The sequence below is a fragment of the Bos grunniens genome, chromosome 25, assembly GCF_055505025.1.
Source record: "Bos grunniens cultivar Pamir isolate PY7600 chromosome 25, Bosgru_T2T1.0, whole genome shotgun sequence".
In the NCBI taxonomy this organism is placed as follows: domain Eukaryota; kingdom Metazoa; phylum Chordata; class Mammalia; order Artiodactyla; family Bovidae; genus Bos; species Bos grunniens.
The window spans coordinates 24,782,624-24,803,635 of record NC_141189.1 but is presented as its reverse complement, the minus strand read 5'-3'; the positions used below and the strand labels follow the sequence as shown (position 1 = coordinate 24,803,635).

The following is a 21,012-nucleotide window of genomic DNA, read 5'->3' as shown; positions in this document are numbered from 1 at the left end:
AAGATCTGTGTCAAAGGAGCTGAAGAAAAGTGACTGAATGTAGTAGTGTTTTAGAAGGGAGACTCTACCGTGATGAGGAAGGAAAAGAAAAGGCTGATTTCCAGTCCATTGTAAGAGAAAGAGGTGGAAGTAGAAGGAGAGGGTGAGAAGAGATTATGAAATGACTTAGGTTGGGTGGAATTTATCCTTTAGGGTCTTCATTCCAATTTCCTTCAGGTGACCCATTTTCAGAGGACCACTTTCTCCCTGCCGCCTCACACCCAGCTGGTTACAATGTATCTTCTAGGATCCCTTATAGGGTTAAGAATGGATGTGCTCCTTCCTCTTTTGGGGACCTCAGTTTCCACCCAGAAAATAAAGGAACTACAAATCTTCTGAGATGGACTCCTTCCCTCTTCTCCCAGGGTGAGTCGAGTTTTCCTTTCTCTCGATGCTGCAGCAGTGTCTGTGTCAGTCTCACACTGCTTGGCTTTAGCCTGTAGTTTGCATGCCCGGCTTCCTCAAGTTGACTCCAAGGTCCTAGAGGGCAGGGCTGCCCTGTTCTCTGCATCCTCAATCGCTGCTATGAGGAGATGGTCCCACCCTCAAGGATGGAGACACTGGTGTTCCTGATACAGGTCAAGTTCCTTCTCACCGTCTGTCATCCTTCTACTCCAGAACTTCCAGATGCTGAGTCTAGAGTCTATTTTCACTGTGTCTTGGGATAGACTTTTTATCTCAGTGCCCACTTGGGCAGGGCTGGGGATGGAGGAGAGGAAAATGAATGAGAGAGGAGACGTGGTTGGAATCCTGGCTGCGGGGGAGCTGGATTCAGGTCCTGCGTGCTGTAGGTATGCATGCATATGCTTATGTATCTGTAAGTGTTTGTATGGGCATGTATATAGCATAAGATCTGTTTCTGGTTTTATTTATTTTTCTGTACTAAGGTGTATGTGTCTGCATCTACATGGCCACACGTAAGTCAGTGTGCACCTTAGCATATGTGTGTCCATTAATATTCATGCCTGTGTATGTGTGAGTGTCTCTGTGTAAGCAAATGTATGTGTCTGTCCACATGTGAGTGTCGCTGTGTATGTATGTGTTCCCATGTGTCTGTATGTGAGTGTATGTATATATATGGTGATACACATGTAGGTATATGAGTATGTCTGTGTATGCATGTGTGTGTGTGTGCGTGTGTGTGTGCTCTGTGTATAGTGTCAGCATAGAGTGTCTAGTTAAAAGCAAATGCTCCAAATTCAGGCTACCTGGGTTCAAGCCCTGAATACAGCATTTAACAGCTATAAGCTCTTGAGTGAGTAATTCCTTATTCCTTGGTTTACTCATCTCTAAAATAGTGGTAATAAAAGTATGTATCTTCAGTATCTAATGTGAGAGTGGGATAATACAGTGTCCACAGTGCACCCAGAATGATGCACAGGATACGGAAAAATGTTAGCTGTTACTACGTTATTCATGGCAATAAATATGTAAGTGATTGAGCTTGAGGGCCCAGGTCAGGATCTCTGTGTATGAGATGCATCTTTGAGCACAAAAAGTTGACATGTGTATCAATTTCAAGTGCACGTTGGCATGGGTGTGAGGACTAGGCCTGAGGGTCAGTGGTAAGTGTGTGTGAGTGTGATATGCATGCATGTGCCTCCGTGAATGTGTGCATTCCACCAGCTTTTGAATGTTTTACAGGCAGGGACTGTGTTTCTTCATTATTTTACCCAGGCCCTTAGACTTGGAACATAGCAATTGCTCAGCAGACTAGTGTTGATTGAATGAATGACATAGACTTAATATTCAGCGGCTATTACTTGTTCAGCATGCCCATTCATAGAAAATGAAAGGTTGTAAGTACATCAGTGATTGGTAGACAGACGGAGAGGGAAAGAAAGAACAGGATCTAGATGGATAGATAGATTGATAGATAGATAGATAGACAGGAGACAGACAGATAGGATTGAGTCTAGTTAAGTAGAATCCCATGTAATTTATATTGGAAGAGATATTAGAGGTTGTATGTTCCAGGGAATTCCAAAATTTTGTCCCTGGTAACCCTGTGGGTTATCATGGAGTTTCTTTGAGGGGTTGAGGAGGCAAGCACAGAACGGAAGAGGTAAACCCTGGCATCAGTCTATCAACTTCTCTATATTGGATGCTCAGGCAGACTTGTATTTAAAAAAAATGGCTCCCCTATAAATGTTGTGAATCTTGTTATAGCCAAGCCCCCTTTCCCTACAGAAGGGAGAAGATGAGCCTCAGAGAGGGGAAAAATTAGGACCTCTGACCTCCTTTGAGTTCCATTGCTAGCATGCCACCTTCCTTGGAATGTGGTAGTTGTAAATCCTCCAACTTACTGGGAAAAAGAAAGCAATTTCTCCCAGGAATCCCCCTTTCAAAGAAGCCACTATCACAGTGGTCTTTTGGTATATCTGTCCAAGCAACACCCCCATTTATCTGAGACTTGCCCCCTCAGGTCAGCCCTAGTGGCTCTGTTTGTGTTAGATGAGCCCACTCACATGACCTCAACAATTGGACCAGAAGAAGCACTTAGACCTACGCAGGGAACTCACACTCCCTGGGTACAGTTTGGATGTGGGATACCAAAATGCCATTTGGTCTCTGTGGTCCCTGAAGTGATGTGAAGCTGCAGTGTCCATATTCAGTCAACGATGATGAATGGATGGGCAAAGTTAATTTCACAGAGAGGGGAAAATGAAGGGGACACACAAAAATAAGCAGATGTAAAGGCTGTGTGCTTTCGGGAAGACTGACAGGTGAAAGAGACAAGCCTGTTTCTCGCGGTTCTCCTTGTGCAGTCAGGCTGTATCTTTTGCCCTTGGTCTTTGTGCTCCTATATTCTTACAATTAACTCCCCTTTGGTCTGAGGCCATTGGAGTGGGGTTTTGTTTCTTGCAAGCACACCATATCTGACCAATGTGGCACTTTGCAAAGTCTCCTCCTGGCAGATGAATAGGCTCTGCCCCTAGTCACTTACAGGCTTCCCAGGTGGTAAAGAATCCACCTGCCAATGCAGGAGATGCAAGAGATGCAGGTTTGGTCCTCGGTTGGGAAGATCCTCTGGACTGCTGCTGCTGCTGCTAAGTCGCTTCAGTCATGTCCGACTCTGTGTGACCCCATAGAAGAATGGCAACTCACTCCAGTGTTCTTGCCTGGAAAATTCTGAGACAGTCATTTCCTAGGCAGGTTGATAAGGAGTCTAGGGGTCCCCAAGGAGTCTAGGGGTCCCCAAGGAGAGAGGGGTCTGGAATTCTCAAGGAGGAAGAAAGGACAAACTTTTTTTCCTTCTCTACATTCCTTAGGATTATATAACAATAATGTATCCTGCCTGAGGACAGTCTCTGGATTAAACCTTCTGGCTAATTCTGTTATCTTAAAATGTAAATTATGCAAGTAGACCTGGTCTTTACAAAGATGTATCCTGCCTGAGGACAGTCTCTGGATTAAACCTTCTGGCTAATTCTGTTATCTTAAAATGTATGTTATGGGAGTAGGTCTGGTGAGGTCTTTACAACCTCCAGACGTTCTTTGGATTCATTGGAGAGTATATAACTTCATTGCTAACACTAGCAAGTGGGTACTCTTTCTTCCCCCTTCTGATGCCTATGTCAGAAGCTTTCTCTATCTCCTTTATACTTTAATAAAACTTTATTACACAAAAGCTCTGAGCGATCAAGCCTCGTCTCTGGCCCCAGATTGAATTCTTCTCCTCCGGGGGCCAAGAATCCCGGTGTCTTCGCGTGATTCAACAACAACCTTTCAATTCCATGGACAGAGAAACATGGCGGCTACAATCATGGGGTCTCAAAGAGTCGGACATGACTGTGCACACAGTCCTGCTGATCTCCTAGCCTTGATCCTGTCAGTTTCCCTGAAGCCAGCTTGGAGGGGCCTCTTGCATAGCATTCTCTATCTGAGGCATCTTTGTGCAGTCTTCGTGAAGATTCATTCAAGGTTTCCAGAAAGGGATTTTACTCACCCTCCAGGCTCTGCTGCTACATCCTCAGGGCAGAATTGATGCATTATTTTATACTGGGACTCCCTGCTGAGCCCTTCAGAGCAAGGGCATCACTATTTACCACTAGAGGTGTGCTCTTGGGAGACAACATCTCTGCGCCTAAACTGAGCAGTTCTTCTAGCATCCAGGCCCCAGGGTAGGAGTTTGTATATTGCTAGGTATGTAAAGCAGGTCTGCAGTGTGGCGGGGCCAGGGGAGCAATGAGGACTAGTCTTCTCTGGTGTAAGGTCTCCAAAACTGGCCACATTACAATATGTTTCATGGAAACTGTTGAAACCATGATGGAAATACACCAGAGGAAGTAGGCTGAAAGCAAACATCAGTCTATTCAATTTATTGGCAGTCAGAATGGAGGTACTTTGGAAGATCGTGAAGGGTACCTCTTTTACAAGCTCTGCCCCTGCTCCTTCCCCTCACTGACATAGCCCCTCTTCCCTGAAGCTATGAACATGTGAGATACTTGTAGACACGCAAGCACCTGGCAAGTTTGCTTTCAAGAGCCTGCTAATGAATGAGGAAAGTCAGTCCAGGCCAGGTGTCAGAGCCCCCACCATGAGAAAAAGAGGAATACAAAGGACTGAGAGTATTAAACAAGGCAAAGCTCTTCTTTTTCTCCAAAACTAGTCAGGCCTGGAGACTACGTGATTTGTTTGAAGACAGAACCAGCAGAGCTGCAGGGTGACTGGAAGCCATCGCCAGAGGGAAGAACACAAGCTTCAAGGCCAGATGCCCAGCTGAGCTCTCAGAACAGCCCAGCCAGGAGGACAGGCAGGAGAACCAGGGGCCAGGCCACCAGGAACCCTGAAACACAAGAGAGGACTGTCGGGTGCTGGGCTCTGGAACTCAGCAGCCAACGTGAGGTGGCATCCCTATCTTCTGCTGGACAAGGATGACAAACACAGAGTATCCTTAATATCTATTTTAGATTTCTGCCCCTGGGAGGTGGCAAAGGGCCATGTCATAGAGGCAAAGCTGACTCACCACCACCAAACACTTCAGTTCCCTGTGGGCACACAGGAAGTTACTTTTTCCCACATGCATTGCAGTAGGTAGGACCATATGAGTGGATCTGACCAGTAGAATGTGGGTAGAAGTCACATGTGCCACTTTTAGGCTTGGTTCTTAAAGCCTCCTATATAATTTTCCATGCTCCCTCATCCAGCATCTAGGGACCAGATGCAGAGGCTCCAAGAGAGGACTTTCAGGGGACAGCAGAGTTGCCAGAATTTACCAGAAGGTAAGAGCCCCAGTTCCTAATGACTGTAAAGGGCACTGAGCTGCATCTTCCAGTGATTTTATGGGAAATAAACTGTTGCATAAAAGCACAGAAAGTTGTGGATCGCTTGTCACAGTAGCTAGTATTACTCACTCTGATAGTGAAGAGGCAGAAAGACACTGAAGGCAGAAATAGAGGTTAAAAAAGCATTACCTCTGAAGCCTGACTGCATAGTTTAGAATTCTAACTCTGCAACTAGCTATGCAGGCCCAGGTGAGTTATTGAATCTCTCTGTGCCTGAATGTCCCTGTGTGCAAAATAGGATCATTACTAACAGCTATTACTGCATGAGATTTTTGTAAGGTGAGTGAGTGAACTCATAGCAAGCATTTAGAGCAGTGCCTGACACATGGTAAACACCATGTAAGTATTGGTTTTGAAAATCGGACTCTAAGATCTGGGACATTGGGATCATATCTCTTCTGAACGTTACTGTATACTCAGGGTTAAAGAAAGGCTTGTCTCCTGGATCATAGCTATCATATTAGAGGATATCTCTAATTGGGTGCAAGCCCCTTATTAGAGGATATCTCTATTGGGTGCAAGCCCCTTCCACCCAATACCAGATTATAGTGGCTCCCCAAGCCTTAAATTTCAAAATAACTTGCTGATGTCCTTAGGAGGGAGAGGGAGACGAATATCACAATTTTCAGAAACATATCATTATATGACAATGAAATGTAGGTTGATGTTCAGTTAATTCTAAAAATGTCATAAATGGCTGTGGGAGAGAGCAAACTGTGAAACCCATAGGTGCACTCTTGTGGTAGTCTGCCACCGCATCATGTTGGAGTGATTCCTCTGTTTTCAAAAGTCTCCAGAAACCAGTACCCACCAAGAAATTAGTCAATTTAGCAAAGTCCATTGCGAAGCCAGGCTGTTCCAGGCACTATGCTAACCCGAAGGACTGGAAGAAATGAATGAGACTGAGGTCCCTGCTCTCAAGCTGTTTGCAGTCTGAGCTCTAACCACCCTCTCTGATGAGTACTACTTTTCTGAGCATTGTCTGAATGTTAGCACTGAAGTTATTTGGAAACATTTGGACTGTTATCTAGTTGGAGATTTGAGGATGGGTAGAATTTTTTAATGTCTGGGTTGACGAGTATAGGCCATTCTGGGGGACAGTGAAATCTTAATAGCATTGCTTTGCCTTTGGATCAAAATATATTTCTTAGATTTGTCTCCCTACTGGACTCCAATTCATTCATCAAAACCACATTCAGATGTTAACATCAGCTGAAATTCTCTTCTGATCTTATCCAATACAATTAATTACTCTTCTGCACTATCTACTTGCTTGTGATTTATTTGCTTATATGAGTATTTAATTTTGCAACTGTTGTTCATTTTTCCTATAGGGCTTGTTCTGCTAATATTTGCATACCTGGCTCCTTTTTCTCATTTAGTTCAAACATTACCTCCTTCAAACATTTTTCTGACTATTTATCCATTCTGATATTCATTCTTCCTTCCTATCTTGTTTAACAGATCCATCAAACATTGGTTGGGTGTGTGACCATCCAGGATAAAGACTGTGTTTCCCAACTTCCTTTGCAGCCAGATGTGGCCATGTGACTCAGCACTGATCAATGAGAAGTAAGTGAAGATATAAGGTGTCAGCTTCCAGGATTGTTCCTTAAAAGTCATTGACTTCTTCCAAGTTCCCTGGCCTAGATATAAAGATTGGTGTTCTGTCTGCCATCTTGGACCATGAGTATGATGGCAACATCCTAAACATGGTAGAGGGGTGAGATGGAAGGAGTCTGGATTCTTTTTTTTTTTTTTAGAATGCAATCCCAACTAATATGTGTGGCATGAGTAGTTCCCATCATAAGGTAGCCAAATAATTGCTAAAAAATTTCATCAGTTAGTGACCCAAGAGAAAGTTCCTATTGAGGAGGGGAATTTTCTGTCAAGTGCAATGATTCAGGCCTTTAAGTACAGGGGAAATGGACTTGGTTAACTATTACTGCTTTATAGTAATGCCCTATTGCAGAAAGATGAGAAATGGATGGGTTTTAATAGTTAGGGCCAAGTGAAAGAGCCGGAGTGTCTCTTTGGTAGGTAACTTGTAAGAGGCCCTTATCTCCAGCATTAGGAGAGTGGATACCCCTGAGGGGCAAATTTGGACTCATTGTAGTTGCCAGGTTTAAAAGGTGATTGAATGCTCTGTCTGGGCAGCTTTGCAACAATGTCAGAGCCCTGGTTGGAAAAACCTGGGAACTGAGGAACATGGGATGGGATCATCTGGATAGAGGCTCCTAAGGATTGTGATTCTTCTGATAGCCTTGAACCAATGCCTTCAGAGCCTCGCTGTCTTTATTAGGAGCTAGCCTTCCCCTACCCAAGAAGAGAGTCTGGATTCTTGATGACCTCATGATGCTGGCCCGTTAGTCCTGGATTGCTTGCCTTATTGACTTCATTTATGTGTGAGAGAAATAAACTTCTGTGTTATTAAAGGCAGTATTACCCGTGCTGGTAACTTCCTATCACATCATTCTCTTCTATTTCTAAATTGCCTTGTTAGCTTTTTTATTGTCTATTTTGAAACTGGAACACAATCTCCATTAGGGCAGGCACCTGACCTGTACCATTCACCATTATAACTTTAGTGCCAGTAACAATGCCTAACACACAGTTGGTGCTCAATAAACATTTTTTGTCTAATGATGGCTCTCCTGCTGCACTATGAGCATCTTTAGAGCCAGTCTGGGGTTTGATTCATTTCAGGGTTCACAGCTCTTGGCACAGTTCTTGGGGCCTCTCACATAGAAGAGACTAAATAAATATGCACTGAATTAAAACAAAGAAGAGTTGGGAGGGCTGTGGGAAAGGCAAAAGAAAATAATGTACCTGCAGTGTTGGGTGTTCCACTCATGACACCAAGAGACTGGGCACCTGGAGACAAGATCAGAAGGTGAGGATTTCCACAGTCATGCTCCACTGGCTATGGCACTGTAGCCATAGCTGCTCCAAGACCTCCCGGATCTGGTCATCACAGTCACTGGCAATCCACATTGTGGAAACATCTACTATTTAGCAAGTACCTTTCTAAACACATTTCATGCATTAGAAACTTAATCCTCCTGAGAGATTTGTGAAGAGTGTTCTCATCCCCATTTGACAGATGAGAAGACTGAGGCTCAGCAATGTCTGCCAATAAGTGGAATAGTTTGGATTCAAACCCCAGTCTACCTGATTGCAAAGTAGAAGTTCTCAATCCCTTCTCCCTCCTCCCCAGTCTACCCTGTGGCAACACATGAACTTCTAGAGGAAGATTCAATAGAAGAACAAGATAACTAGAGGCAGAGTCTTCTTCATGAGACAGCCTCAGTTTACTTATCTGGAGAATGGCAGTGGTAATGGTGCTTATGTCTCTAGACTGTTGTGAACATTTCATGTGATAATGTATATAAATATGCTGCCAGGCAGGAGGTATTATTATTAATGTTACTGTTATTAATATTATTAATGTTGCATGCATGCTAAGTCGCTTCAGTCATGTCTGACTCTTTATGACCCTATGGACTGTAGCCCACCAAGCTCCTCTGTCCATGGGATTCTCCAGGCAAGAATACTGGAGTGGGTTGCCGTGCCCTCCTCCAGGGGATTTTCCTGTTATAGGAATGGAACCAGAGTCTTTTATGTCTCCTGTATTGGCAGGTGGGTTCTTTCCCACTATGGCCACCTGGGAACCCCATTATTAATGTTACTGCACCTTAATTTCTCTAGGACAGAAAAAATGCTTTCAGTTTTTTGGATTTCTTGATTCTGTCAATTCAGTGCAAGTAAAAGCCATGAGAGTACTGTTAACCTGTGGGATAGACAGATGAAAATTTAAGGAGCATTTGGAAAGCTTCTCCTATGTCATGCCCCAGAACACCATAACTGGATTTTGAGAAATATGGTCATTCTCCAGAAACCTAAGTTGGTTTAGTACTTAGACCTCATCTCAAAGAGATCGAGTTATGGGCACCTGGCAGGAGGGAAAAGACAAAAGACACATGCTTGGGAATCAGCCTGAGCTGGGTTCAATGCTAACTCCAGCTGCTCATGAGTGGGTGATCTTGGGTGAGTCACTTAATCTCTCTGAGCTTCAGTTTCTCATCTGTGAAATGGATGCAGTTGGAGAGGATTGAGTCAGTGAATTCTGAGAGCTTAGCCTGATCTCTAGCCCACAGGAAGCCCAGCACAAGTGGCAAATGCTATTATCATTACCCAAAACATCTCCTGGAAAGATGCATTTACCACTGGGTTTCCTGAGGAAGCAGAAAAGGACCTGGGCTGTTAAGTTGGTGACCCCAGGCATCTGAGGTTAACTGTCAGCACTTGGCCAGCTGGAGCTATCACCAGGACTTGGCTACTTCTTACCTTTGTGAGTGATGGGTCCCAGATCTAGAACTCGGGCTGGATCAATAGCCACCCCTTCACTGCGGAGTTGACTTCTTGAGCAAGACTGTGGGGATGGAGAATTCTCATTATATCAAAATGGAAAGGCATGTTCCTATCCAAATTGCTCCTTCCATGAGCAGCTCTGGCCCAGGAATGGGCTCCCACCCACGATATGATCCTGACTCTGACGCTGTGGTTTTCTCAATCTAGAGAATTCTCACTGTCATGTCAAATGAACCTGGGTTTGAATCTCCTCTCTTTTCTTTCAGTTGTCTAATTTGGAATAAATGACTACACCTGTCTACTATTATTAAATCATATCTTCTCAGCTGTGAAGGTTAAAAGGAAATATGTGTGCAATACGCAGGCACACAGCAAGCACTCAAGAAATGCCAACTCTTAGTAGGCAGTGTTGAATCTGGGTTAAGAGCATGGGCATGTAAGTCACACCTCAGCCAGGGCATAGTCAGCCCTGGTACTTTCTAGCTCTGAGGCCCTTAGGCAAGTAACCTCTCTGAGCTCAGTTTCTTCATCTGTAAGATGCAGTTGATAAAAGAATCTACTTAAAAGTGTGCTGTGAGAATTAAATTGGATAAGGCATATAAAAGTTTTAGAATGGTGCTTGACACAGGCTTAAAACTCAACATTCAAAAAACCAAGATCATGGCATCTGGTCCCATCACTTCATGGCAAATAGATGGGGAAACAATGGAAAGAGTGACAGACTTTATTTTTTTGGCCTCCAAAATCACTGCAGATGGTGACTGCAGCCATGAAATTAAAAGGCATTTGTTCCTTAGAATAAAAGTTATGACAAACCTAGACAGTATATTAAAAAGCAGAGACATTATTTTACCAATAAAGGTCCATCTAGTCAAAGCTATGGTTTTTCCAGTAGTCATGTATGGATGTGAGAGTTGGACTATAATGAAAGCTGAGCACAGAAGAACTGATGCTTTTGAACTGTAGTGTTGGAAAAGACTCTTGAGGAGTCCCTTGGACTACAAGGAGTTCCAACCAGTCCATCCTAAAGGAAATCAGTCCTGAATATTCATTGGAAGGACTGATGCTGAAGCTGAAACCCCAATACTTTGGCCACCTGATGCGAAAAACTGACTCATTGGAAAAGACCCCGATGCTGGGAAAGATTGAAGGTAGGAGGAGAAGGGGATCACAGAGGATGAGATGGTTGTATGGCATCACCAACTAGATGAACATGAGCTTGAGCAAGCTCTGGGAGTTGGTGATGAACAGGGAAGCCTGGTGTGCTGCAGTCCATGGAGTCGCAAAGAGTCAGACACAACTGAGCAACTGAACTGAACTGAACTGACACAGAGTAAGCACTCAAAGAAGTCAACTACTATTAAAATAATTTAAAATGTTCTGTACCAAGGAAACATAGTAGACAGGCTCTTTCATCTAATATGCTTCCTGGGGATACTATAATTGCTTACACATGGGCTTTTGGAGACTTAAGTTACATTGATCCATCCTTTCTTCCCTCTCTTTCTCTGTTTCTCCTTCCCTCCCTTCCATTAATTCATCCATCCATCCATCTTTCCATCTCATCATCTATCTGATTTTCTTTCTCTCCCTTTCTCCCTTCTTCTCTCCTTCCCACACTCCCTTCTTTCAATCCATACATAATTCCAATAAACATGAATGGAGGTACCAGGCCCCGTGTCAGGCACTGAATAGTTTAGTCCAAAGAGATACTCACCGGTTGGCACTCTTCTTTAATGAAATCACAGAGAGAAACCTCACAATGCAGGAAAACTAGGTCATAATTTCCAGCAAACATGAACATCTGAACTGAGAACCGGCTTTCTGCTGACACCCCATTCTCTTCCACGGAGATGGTGGAATCACGTTGATTTGGGCAGCTGGAGGGTGACAGGGACAAGGATCTAGCTTCTAGAAAAACTCAGGGGGTCTGAGGCTCTTTCTGCATTTCTAATCTGCATCCAGCGTAAAAACAGCACTGGAGAGAATTAAAGAGCCTCCTCACCCCCCACCAAGGTTTATTCCAACCTATAGCATAGATTTTTATTCCTCCAGGTTTTCTCCACAATGTGACCAATAAACACATATGGCTTAAATTTGGGGGCCTATAGTCCCCAGAATGAGACAGACTGATTTCAAATTCCAACCCAACCCACTTCCTAACTAAATGATTGTGAGCTGATTACTTAACTTTACTGAACCTCAGTTTTATTATCTGTAAAGTAGGGACAGGAATATGTACTTCCTAGGGTTGATGTGAGCATTTAATGAGATAATCCTTGTATTCTGCTTAGCACAGTGCTTGGTACACACCTAAACTCTATGCTAAATATTAACTAGTATTTTCACTACAGTGTGAATCGTGATCTATAGATATGCATTTTCCTTTGTTTTTGCCAGTTAACAATATTCAATAATATTTTGTCCCATAACACACTGTTTCCATGTTGTTTAGTCAGTGTTAACATCAGTATAAAGTCCCCTTTGAACCTACTGCCAAAATGATAAAAGATACTGAAATGAAAAATAACTGGCATTTCTTTACCTTGCCCATCTGTTTTGCATTAATCTTTTAAGGCCACAATTTCAGGAGTGATATTTCTGAGTCAAAGGGTATGGTCATGTCATACCAAATTGTTTTCCAGAAGAGGCAAGCCAATCGACAAAACGGCCAGGCAGGGATGAGCTGATCATTGTTCTCTACCCCAAACCTCATTTAGGCCGAAAGATAACCCCAGATTGTCCAGCACCTGTTCCTGATGATGAAGTACTTCACAGGGTCAGTCTTGTCTTCAGTGGGCGTGGCGTAGCAGTTCTTCAACACCAGGTTAAATCGGGACGTGTCCCCTCTCTCCAAGATGGCACCCACATAGAGCATGGATTCGACGGACAGCATGACTGCAGTTCCTTCATAAGGAGACGTGTAGTCCTGGTCTTGAAAGAGGGCCATCCTGACAGTGAACTCTCCCTCCCCATCCACAGTGATGTTCAGGGAACTGAGAACACAAAATCCACAAGAGTGAGGTTTTGAACAGTGAGAACAAAATCAAGTCCCACACCTGTGTAAGATTATGAAGCCAGAGGCACATCTTTGATTCCTAAATGAACTAGTCATTTACTTATATCAAGTATCTACCATCTTCTAGGCATGAAACTCAACAAACAGATGTCTGACTTCAGGTTTCCTACCAGTCCTCCCTGCATCAGAGAGCACGTATACCTCCTTCACTCAAAGAGCACCTCTGGCTTCTCATCTGCAGAACTGGGCTTGGAACCCGTTCTGTGGGCTCACAATTTTTAGCAGCACATCTCTTCCCTCTATCCCATAATTTTCAGTGAAACATCAATTTTAACAAGATAAATAAAATAGCTTTAATATTTATTTTTTTATGAACCTTGGGCCCCAACACATTATAGACTGAAAACTAGAAATGGAACTATAAAATTTCTAATCCTGATTCTGCCATTCTGAGAGACCAGGAAGCAAAAAGGTAATGGGGACAGGTACTCTGGATTTCAAATACCCCAGAAAGTCTCCTAAGCACATCTAGGAATGCCGAGGAATTCCTTCAGCAGGGACCATTCCAGGCACAGTTAGATAGCAGTGAACAAATGACAAGACCCCCTGCCCAAATTGAATTCTACCCAAGTTGCTATTTGGTTCTATATCTGATGAGTTTATCCAATCAAAGCTAGTCTGGCTTAAATCCCACATGTGCAAGGAAGCTTTCCTGCCCCCAGCTTTCCTCCCCAACCAAGATTAGGTCAGGGACCCTTGTTCCTGCTCCCACAGCACCCTGTGCCTCCCCTATGTTGCCTGCATCACACTTGTAAATAATTTTTGATATAATGAGTTGTTTAATGCCTTTCTACCTCAAGATAAATGAAATTGTCATGCTCTTCTGTTCCTCAGCTTATTTAATTAACACTGTTTCATGTCGTTGCATTGCTCCATAGTAATAATCTTCAATATCCACAAAATATTCTATGCCTGCTTTGTTCATGCTGAACATCCTAATATATAATCAACAGATATTTGTGGAATGAATGGAAGTTCCTGAGGGAGGCGGGTAGCATCCTGTGGACATGATAAAATGTGCTTGAAGTCAGTCAGGGTTAGAGGTCAAAGGGTAAAGATCATGCCATACCTTACGATGGGCTGCAGGGCCATTTGAAGGCTCACTTTCATGTCCAGTGGGTAGGCACACTGGAAGTTGATGCTGAGGATGGTGTCTCTGATGATGAAATCGTTGACTAAGGAGAGCGTGTTTATGTAGATGGCATGGGTCTGGTTTCTCTTTGGCATAAAAACAAGACCACATATATGTTGACATGGATGCAGGTACAAGTGTATCTGGGATTCAGGTCTGTGTGACTCCAGAGTTGATGCTGTCAGTCAAGCGGACAACCCTGTCCTCTGATCTCACGGAGGCAATGGGCCTCCTCCCCCAGTGGCACTGGCTCTTTATTGGAAGGGGAATGAAGATCCCAGATCGAAAACTAGAACAATAAACTGTTGACTCTCGGGGTCAGGAACTGCCACATTTGCTCCTTTGCGAACCCCTCCCACATTATCCCTAAGTGAAAGAATCATAATCATAGCTTTCATTTACTGAGCTTAAGCATCATGCCTATTCTAAGCTGCCTCCTGGACCAACACATGTAATCTCACATGCCTTTAGAGGTCCATGGAGGCTAAGTTACTTGTCCAAGGACTCACAGTTACTGACATAGACCTCGCCTGCCCAGCTCCTGCACTCTTGCAGCAGGGGTATAAACATCTCTCACCTCCAGAATGTTTCCGCAGGCACCAGCCTGGGTGGGATTGGTCACAGATATCCAGTTCTCCTCTTCACTCTGCCTGAGGCTGCTGCAGTTCCAGTTCCCATCCCGCAGGTAGGCATGGACCTCATCTCCGAAACCCAGACTTCCCAGCAGACACTTGTCCAGTGACACTTTGATCTCCGTGTCCCCACAGTCCAGCTGAGGCTGCAAACTGTGCACATCTGGAAAGTCGAGAGGAAGGCAGGTGGGGTGGGTAGGGGTCTGGAAGGAGTGGGCAGAGCTCACATACTGTGCCCTTTGGCAAACCACCTTGCCTACTAGGAGGCTGGGGAGGCTAGAGGGGCCCAAGGCCCACGTGGGTTTTACACTCAGGTTGCGATAGGTGAGGCTGGCCAAGATGCCCCAGTCCAAGATTTCCAAGCATGCTGTGTGCAGGCTTGGCGAAGGCTCTCATGTCTGGTCTCTCCTGGGACCCAGAGCAGATCATCCCCAAATATGCCAAATGGTGTATTGATTATTTTGAATTAAAATTACTTCAGTTGCAGCTAATGCAAGAGTCATGCTCTGACACACCTCTGTTTCCCTGAAAACAGGAAATGATTCTCCCATGTGAAAGGTGCTCTCCCTGCATGTGGAGTAGAAGGACACGCTTGCCACCACAGATAGGGACCTCAAGCTCCCTCTTGTCCCTCAATATTGAACACTCTGTCCTCCACTGGGGTGAGGAGTACACACAGAGGAAAGCAGGCTTGTGCCCAAAGCAAGAATCAAAGGCTCTCGTTAGAGTCTAGGAGGGAAGGAGATCTTCTCGCTGGAAAGCTCCTCCAACTCCCATCCAGGGCTTAGGGCTCATCTGTAGCCATGTGCCTGTGCTTGCTTACCTGCTGGGATGATAAGAACATCACCTTCAGAGCCTGCCCATTTGGACTGTTCTTATTGAATTCTCATCAAAGCCCTGCTTGGTGGGTTTTTAAAATTATTATTATTATCTCACCTGCATTTTACAGATGAGAATGTTAAGGTTCAGAGAGGGTAAGCAGCTGGCCCCAGGTCCCAGACCCCACCCGACAAATCCAAGACTGACGAAGGAGTCTGCCCCTGTTCCTCACGTGGAGACCATGCTGATACCTGAACACAGCTTCCAACACCGGCAGAGTCCTCATCCTCGGTATCTTGGTCCCTCATGAGTCAAGCCCACCCATTCCCAAGGCCACCGTCCAGTGGCTGACCTGGAAATGTGTCCGACCCCTGGCCCCATCCTTGCAAGCTCTCTGGCTTGGCACTTCTCATCCGCTGACCTTGGTTCCATCGCCACTGACTGTGGTCCACACATAGTCCTGACCCTCTGGAGCTCCCTCCCTCCTGCCCTGCCCGCTGGGTCAGCACAGTCCCAGTGCTCACCGGAGACGTTGAGGTCCTGTCTGCAGAAGCAGCCCCAGGTGCCACTGACGAGGCGACACTCCTCCTCGGGGCGGCAGGTCCTGTCACACTTGTCCTCTGCGGTGGCAGGGTCTGGGGTGAGGCGTGGAGGAAGAGGATCAGGGTGCACAGCAGGGGGGACTTGAGGCCACCAAGGCCAACCTTGTCATTCTACAGAAGATTTGCCATGTTTGACAAAGGTTGTGCCATATTTGGTGGAAGTGTCAAGCCTCGAACTTGAATTTCCCAACTCCTGATCCGGTGCAGTGAGAACCCTGGGGCTGCCATCTTGGTGCTTTTACTACAGGGCAGATGCTATTTCCAGAACTTTCCATGCCTTAACTCTTTCAGTTCACATGTAGACCTCGTGGGGGTGGGGGTGGCATTTGGATCCTGGAGCTGGGATGCTAGGTTCAAATTGGCTCTGCTACATTCCAACTCTGTGATGTTGGGAGAATGGCTTAACCTGTCTGTGCCCACTGCAGGCGCTGAACCAAGGCTGTTCTGTTCAGTCTCCTCCTACACCCACTCTACTGCCCCTGGGTTGCCCTGCCCCACTCACCTGTGCAGTATCTCAGACTACATTGAGGGGTGCCCTCCAACCGGTACACGTAGTATGGGCCCGGGCAGGCTTTCACCAGCACCTCTGTCTTCCAGAGGCAGCAGTTGCCACTCCAGTGGGCACAGGCAGTGCGGTTGACGATGCCCTCCCCAAGGCCAGGATGGGTGCCATTCAGCCACAGGGGTGCAGACGTCTGGCATCGGAACGTGGGGACACAGTCCTCTGGCATCCTCACTCCTCCGTCCCCCACAAATCGGTACCAGCCGTGTTTGTCATTGTCACAGCCTTGGATGTCTTCTGTATTCTCTGTGCTTCGAAAGGGTTCATTCAGGAGGGTGTAATTCTGGCAGGGGTCAAAACAGAGCTGGGCCTCTGGGGTGCCAGGGGCTCCGCAATCCAAGTCCTTTTCATAGGAACCAGTGTTGGTGGAGTTTCTGTAACCTGGAGAATAATGGGTTTATGGAGCAGACCCTGGGGCCTACAGGGTTTTCGTGCCCTACACACTCTGTTTTGGGAATGCTAGGGAACCCAGTGAGGGCAAGAGGCACACAAACGGTTAGTTGCACATCAGCCTTCATCACCTTGGGGTCAGAATAATAATGAGGGCTTTGTGTGGTATATTGTAGGCATTAAGAACATCAGAGTCCCCACACTCTCTGCGTAGCCCCAGAGGGTGTCACTCATACTGAGCCTGAGTGGTGATGCAGGCTCTGGAGTTGTTGCAGGGCTCCCCTGAGCCACCGCACACTGTGGTTCTGCCTGCCAGTATTTGTTTTTCTCATTGTGAATGTAGGATAGGCTCATGGGAGAAAACTCAAAGGTTATTAAAGTGAATAAAGTACAAACGACACCTGTCATAGCGCGTTCCATTCCCAGACGTAACCATAAATTTGTCGTACAGTTTTCAGACCCTTCCTGTGCATCTGTTTAAAATAGTTTTTTTTTTAAATAAAAATGGGTTTAATGCTGTACAGCTTTCTTTCCACTTGCATTTATTATTTAGTATATCATAGAGATTTTTCCTTTATCAGTAGATGACGATTTCTGAGCCTCAGCACTACTGATATTTGGGCTGGATAATTATATGGGGGGACGGGCTCTGTCCTGTGCACTGTAGGATGCTTAGCAGCTTCCTTGAGTTTTCTTACTAAATGCCAAGAGTACTCCTCCCTGAAGTTTTTTCCAGACACTGCCAATTGCCCCCTGAAAAGCAAAATCACTCCCCCCACATTGGGAACCACTGCGTCTAATAGGGCCATTTCCTATTGCTGGTCTCATGGTTTTTAACAGATTCAAGGACTGTGATGTGTGAAGATATGGAGAAGTAAAGCAGGGGTGGGGTGGAGGGTAGAGGAAGTCACAGGCCAGACAGTCTGGGTTTAAATCCAGCTCTGCACCTGCTGACTGGCTGACCTTGGCAGATGGTTTAATTCCCCTGAGACTCTTCTGCAAAATACCACATGTAAGCTAATACAAATATCATCCATTCCTGTACTTCAGGTCATGGTTGCCACACAGGTGTCCATCTGTCCTTGCATTTATCTCATGTGTTTTTTCTCTTTATTTATACACTTAAATTTTGTACATTTATTGTATTTAAGTTTATCTCAAAAAAAAAAAACAACAACAACTGAAAGCAATATTGAACTCAGACTAATCATTTGCATGCTGAAATATTTACAGATAAAGTGCACGGATGCCTGTAGTTTACTCTTTAAATTTTTTAAAAACCTTTTATTTTGTATTTTATTTTGTGTGGAGTGATTAACAAGGTCATTATATATTTCATATGTTTCTTTCAGTGATTCTCTTTATAGATTCATTTCATCCTAAGGAATAGTATCTGTGATACATAGGTATGATATATTAGTTATATGGTTTAATACCCGTGAAGAAAAGTACATATAACATAGCTACCAAAAATTCTCTCTCTCTTTTTTTATTTTGGCTGTTCCCTGAAGCATGTGGGATCTTAGTTTCCCAACCAAGGAGTGAACTCTTGCCCCTGCAGTTAAGAGTTTGCCATGCAACCTCATTTCGGGATATGCATGCCCCATTTGGGAGAATAAACCTTTAAAGGACTGTTAGAAGGTTAAATGAGGTACTAGGTGCAAAATGGCATGCACAGCACCTGGAGCCTAGTAGTTCAAGCTAGTTCTCTCCCCTAGTTCTGACATGCTGAATAGTACAAATTCCCCAATGATGAATTAAGTATATTCTACCAAGATCACATTCGTTTCTTTTCTTTTGATGTATTAAACTATTTAATGGGTGATCGTGTGCCCAGCACTGATGCACTGATTACTGGGGCTCAGTCCATCCCCACAAAGCAGGATCACATTAGAGGAACTTTTTAGGAAAGAGATTTTCAAGCCTTGCTTTTGTACATGCTTATTTTAAGGAAAGGAGTCACTGCACTTATTATTCTTGGACTGGTTATTGCACACACTATTTTGCCAAGGCAGGCCATGAGCTAAGTGCCTCCAGCCCCCTCCACAGGGACGTAGGCAGAAATTTTCACCCTTGTGCAAAGCCTGAGAATCCTTCCTACAAGCATCTAAGATGCCCAATCCATGGATCTTTGGAAGGATCACAGAGAGATCACTAAGCCTGGTCTCTTCATTTTACAGATGAGCAAACTGATCTGGAGGAAAGAGGATGCTTGCCAAAACAAGGCACAGAGCGACTGGGAGCTTCATGTCCTCATGAATCCCCAGCCCTCTGCTTGCCACCATATCCAGGCATAGGAGGTTTTAACTGGCTCCCACTGCCCTTGAGGGGGAATTTCTGATTTGGCTCTTCGAGAGATTGTGACTAGATTCCGGTCTCTCGCATCTTGTTTCCCTCGAGTTTTTATCATGCCCCTGTCTCCTCGCTGACCCTGAACCAATTTTCTGTTCTCCCCTGCTGCCTCTCCAGGTATCACGGGTCATCTGAGATGCCAGGTGAGCAGAGTACTCACCTTGCTGTTCTGTAGATGACAGGGTCAGAATGTAGGAGGCCAGGGCCAGCCACAGGACAGAAGTCATCCTTTCCAGGAGCTGAGACATGTGGGTCACTCAGCAACCTGCAGACTCTCCATGCAGTGGTCGTGGGGAGACCCAGATACGATTGGGGAGACAGAGATTGCTCCCCTGACTGCAGGGGTAAGAAGAGAACTAGGGAACTCACATCAGTTAGCACATGCCTTGTACCAAGCACTTTGCATACCTTAGCTCATTTAAGACACCAAACCACCCTCCAGGGAAGGTATATTTATCGTTCCCATTTTATAGATGAAATAGCTGAGACTCAGAGTACATTAATCCCAGAAATATTTATTGAATCCCTTCTATGTGCAAGTACTATGCTGAAAGTGAAATAGCTTGCTTAGGCCCATTTTCTCAGAAATGTTCTGATGGTTTCTTTCATGAAGGCTGTATTGCTTTGAAGTCCTATCTGTGACTTACAGAAAAGAGATGTTATAACAGGAGCAGGAGATTTGTTAAGTGGGTGAGGTTGACAGCAAGAGAACCAAAGGCAAGCAAGACTACTGAAGGTCCTCAAAGGCCTCAGGGCAGGTCCTACTCGGGTCAAGGTAGAGGCTCTCGGAGAATGGATGGAAGGGAGGGTGACAGAGCTATGAATGTCTACAGACAAAAGTAGCAGCTTTCCCTTTCTCGGTTCTGTGCATCGCGTACTGTGCAGAGAGAGCCCGAAGTGTCCTCTGTGTATGCAGATATCTGTGAGAGTTAGACCATGTCAGACTGAGGCCATCATGGGCTCCTCACACAGTGCCCAGAGCACAAGAGGTGCTTAGGAGACATTTGGGGGATCTGTGAATAACGAGCAAGGAGGGAGTGGACAGGAATAAGGAACTGTGAAGAGCCTGCCAACATTCAAATAAATAACACCTCCTCTTCTGGGAAACTCTTTTCTCAAAAGGGAAAATCTTTGGATAATATTCTACAGCCTCTGAAAGACTTCAGTTGAAGACAGAAGTTTGTTTCCGGAAGAGATATCGTGGCTATGTTATGAGAGAGTGCCCAGGACTGGTAATTCTTAGAAGTGAAATCCTAAGTAGACGCCTGTCTTCCTGGGGGAGTGGAGGGGGACAGTGTCCAGAGACAAGGGAAGGGGGCACTTTTTGCCCTGGAGTAGCTGGAGTCATGGTTGAACTGGAAATACAGTGATATATGGAGTCTTCAATAAAGGCCAGGGTCTAAACTCCTTGTTGGGTTCTGAAAGGGCCAAGTATCAGAGGAGGCCCCCAGGCTCAGGAGAAAGCCTTCTGGGGCTTGAAGTAGGACTTACCTGGTGGCGAGAACACAGAATGTTCTTCCTTCTCTGGCTGTGGAAATGCACGTCTGCTGTGGACCGTCCTTTTATTGCCGTTTCCCACCAATGTGGCTCTCTGGGATTGGTGCAGAGATGAGACTGAAGTTAGCCTCCCAGGCATACACTGGGTTGGTTGGGTGCAGGTAAGATAAACAATTTACCAGAAATGGTGGTGAAGGGAAGGCCCCTTTGTTCCCACACCACCTGCCCACCACGCCCTTGCATGTAACC

At 45.2% G+C, this 21,012-nt stretch overlaps 1 protein-coding gene and 1 long non-coding RNA gene across 3 annotated transcripts; one reads left to right on the top strand and one right to left on the bottom strand.

The window, feature by feature from the left end:
- The first annotated feature begins 280 nt into the window (after positions 1 to 280).
- Positions 281 to 6,929, top strand: LOC147345322 (uncharacterized). The gene is made up of 3 exons (XR_015154659.1): positions 281 to 405; positions 5,190 to 5,264; positions 6,792 to 6,929. It is a non-coding gene; the product is annotated as an uncharacterized LOC147345322 (long non-coding RNA).
- On the bottom strand, positions 4,347 to 21,012 carry GP2 (glycoprotein 2). Of its 2 annotated transcripts, XM_086375494.1 has the most exons (11): positions 20,758 to 20,857; positions 19,427 to 19,602; positions 16,465 to 16,905; positions 15,885 to 15,995; positions 14,487 to 14,704; positions 13,847 to 13,995; positions 12,449 to 12,694; positions 11,416 to 11,578; positions 9,675 to 9,759; positions 8,157 to 8,201; positions 4,347 to 4,828 (listed from the first exon to the last, which is right to left on the bottom strand). In XM_086375494.1, exons 2-11 carry the CDS (start codon positions 19,512 to 19,514, stop codon positions 4,770 to 4,772), a joined length of 1,605 nt encoding a protein of 534 aa, XP_086231620.1. In that variant the 5' UTR covers positions 19,515 to 19,602; positions 20,758 to 20,857; the 3' UTR covers positions 4,347 to 4,769. The 2 variants fall into 2 exon arrangements, with proteins under 2 accessions (XP_086231620.1, XP_086231622.1); XM_086375496.1 differs by lacking the exon at positions 19,427 to 19,602 and having other exon boundaries at positions 4,354 to 4,828; positions 20,758 to 21,012.

Coding starts and splice junctions, on each gene's coding strand:
- GP2 (XM_086375496.1), bottom strand. CDS start 20,902: ATGCCTGGGAGGCTAACTTCAGTCTCATCTCTGCACCAATCCCAGAGA. Junction 16,906..20,757: donor TTCTGTGTTCTCGCCACCAG/GTAAGTCCTACT, acceptor ATTATTCTCCAG/GTTACAGAAACTCCACCAAC. Junction 13,996..14,486: donor CCTGCGGAAACATTCTGGAG/GTGAGAGATGTT, acceptor TTTATGCCAAAG/AGAAACCAGACCCATGCCAT.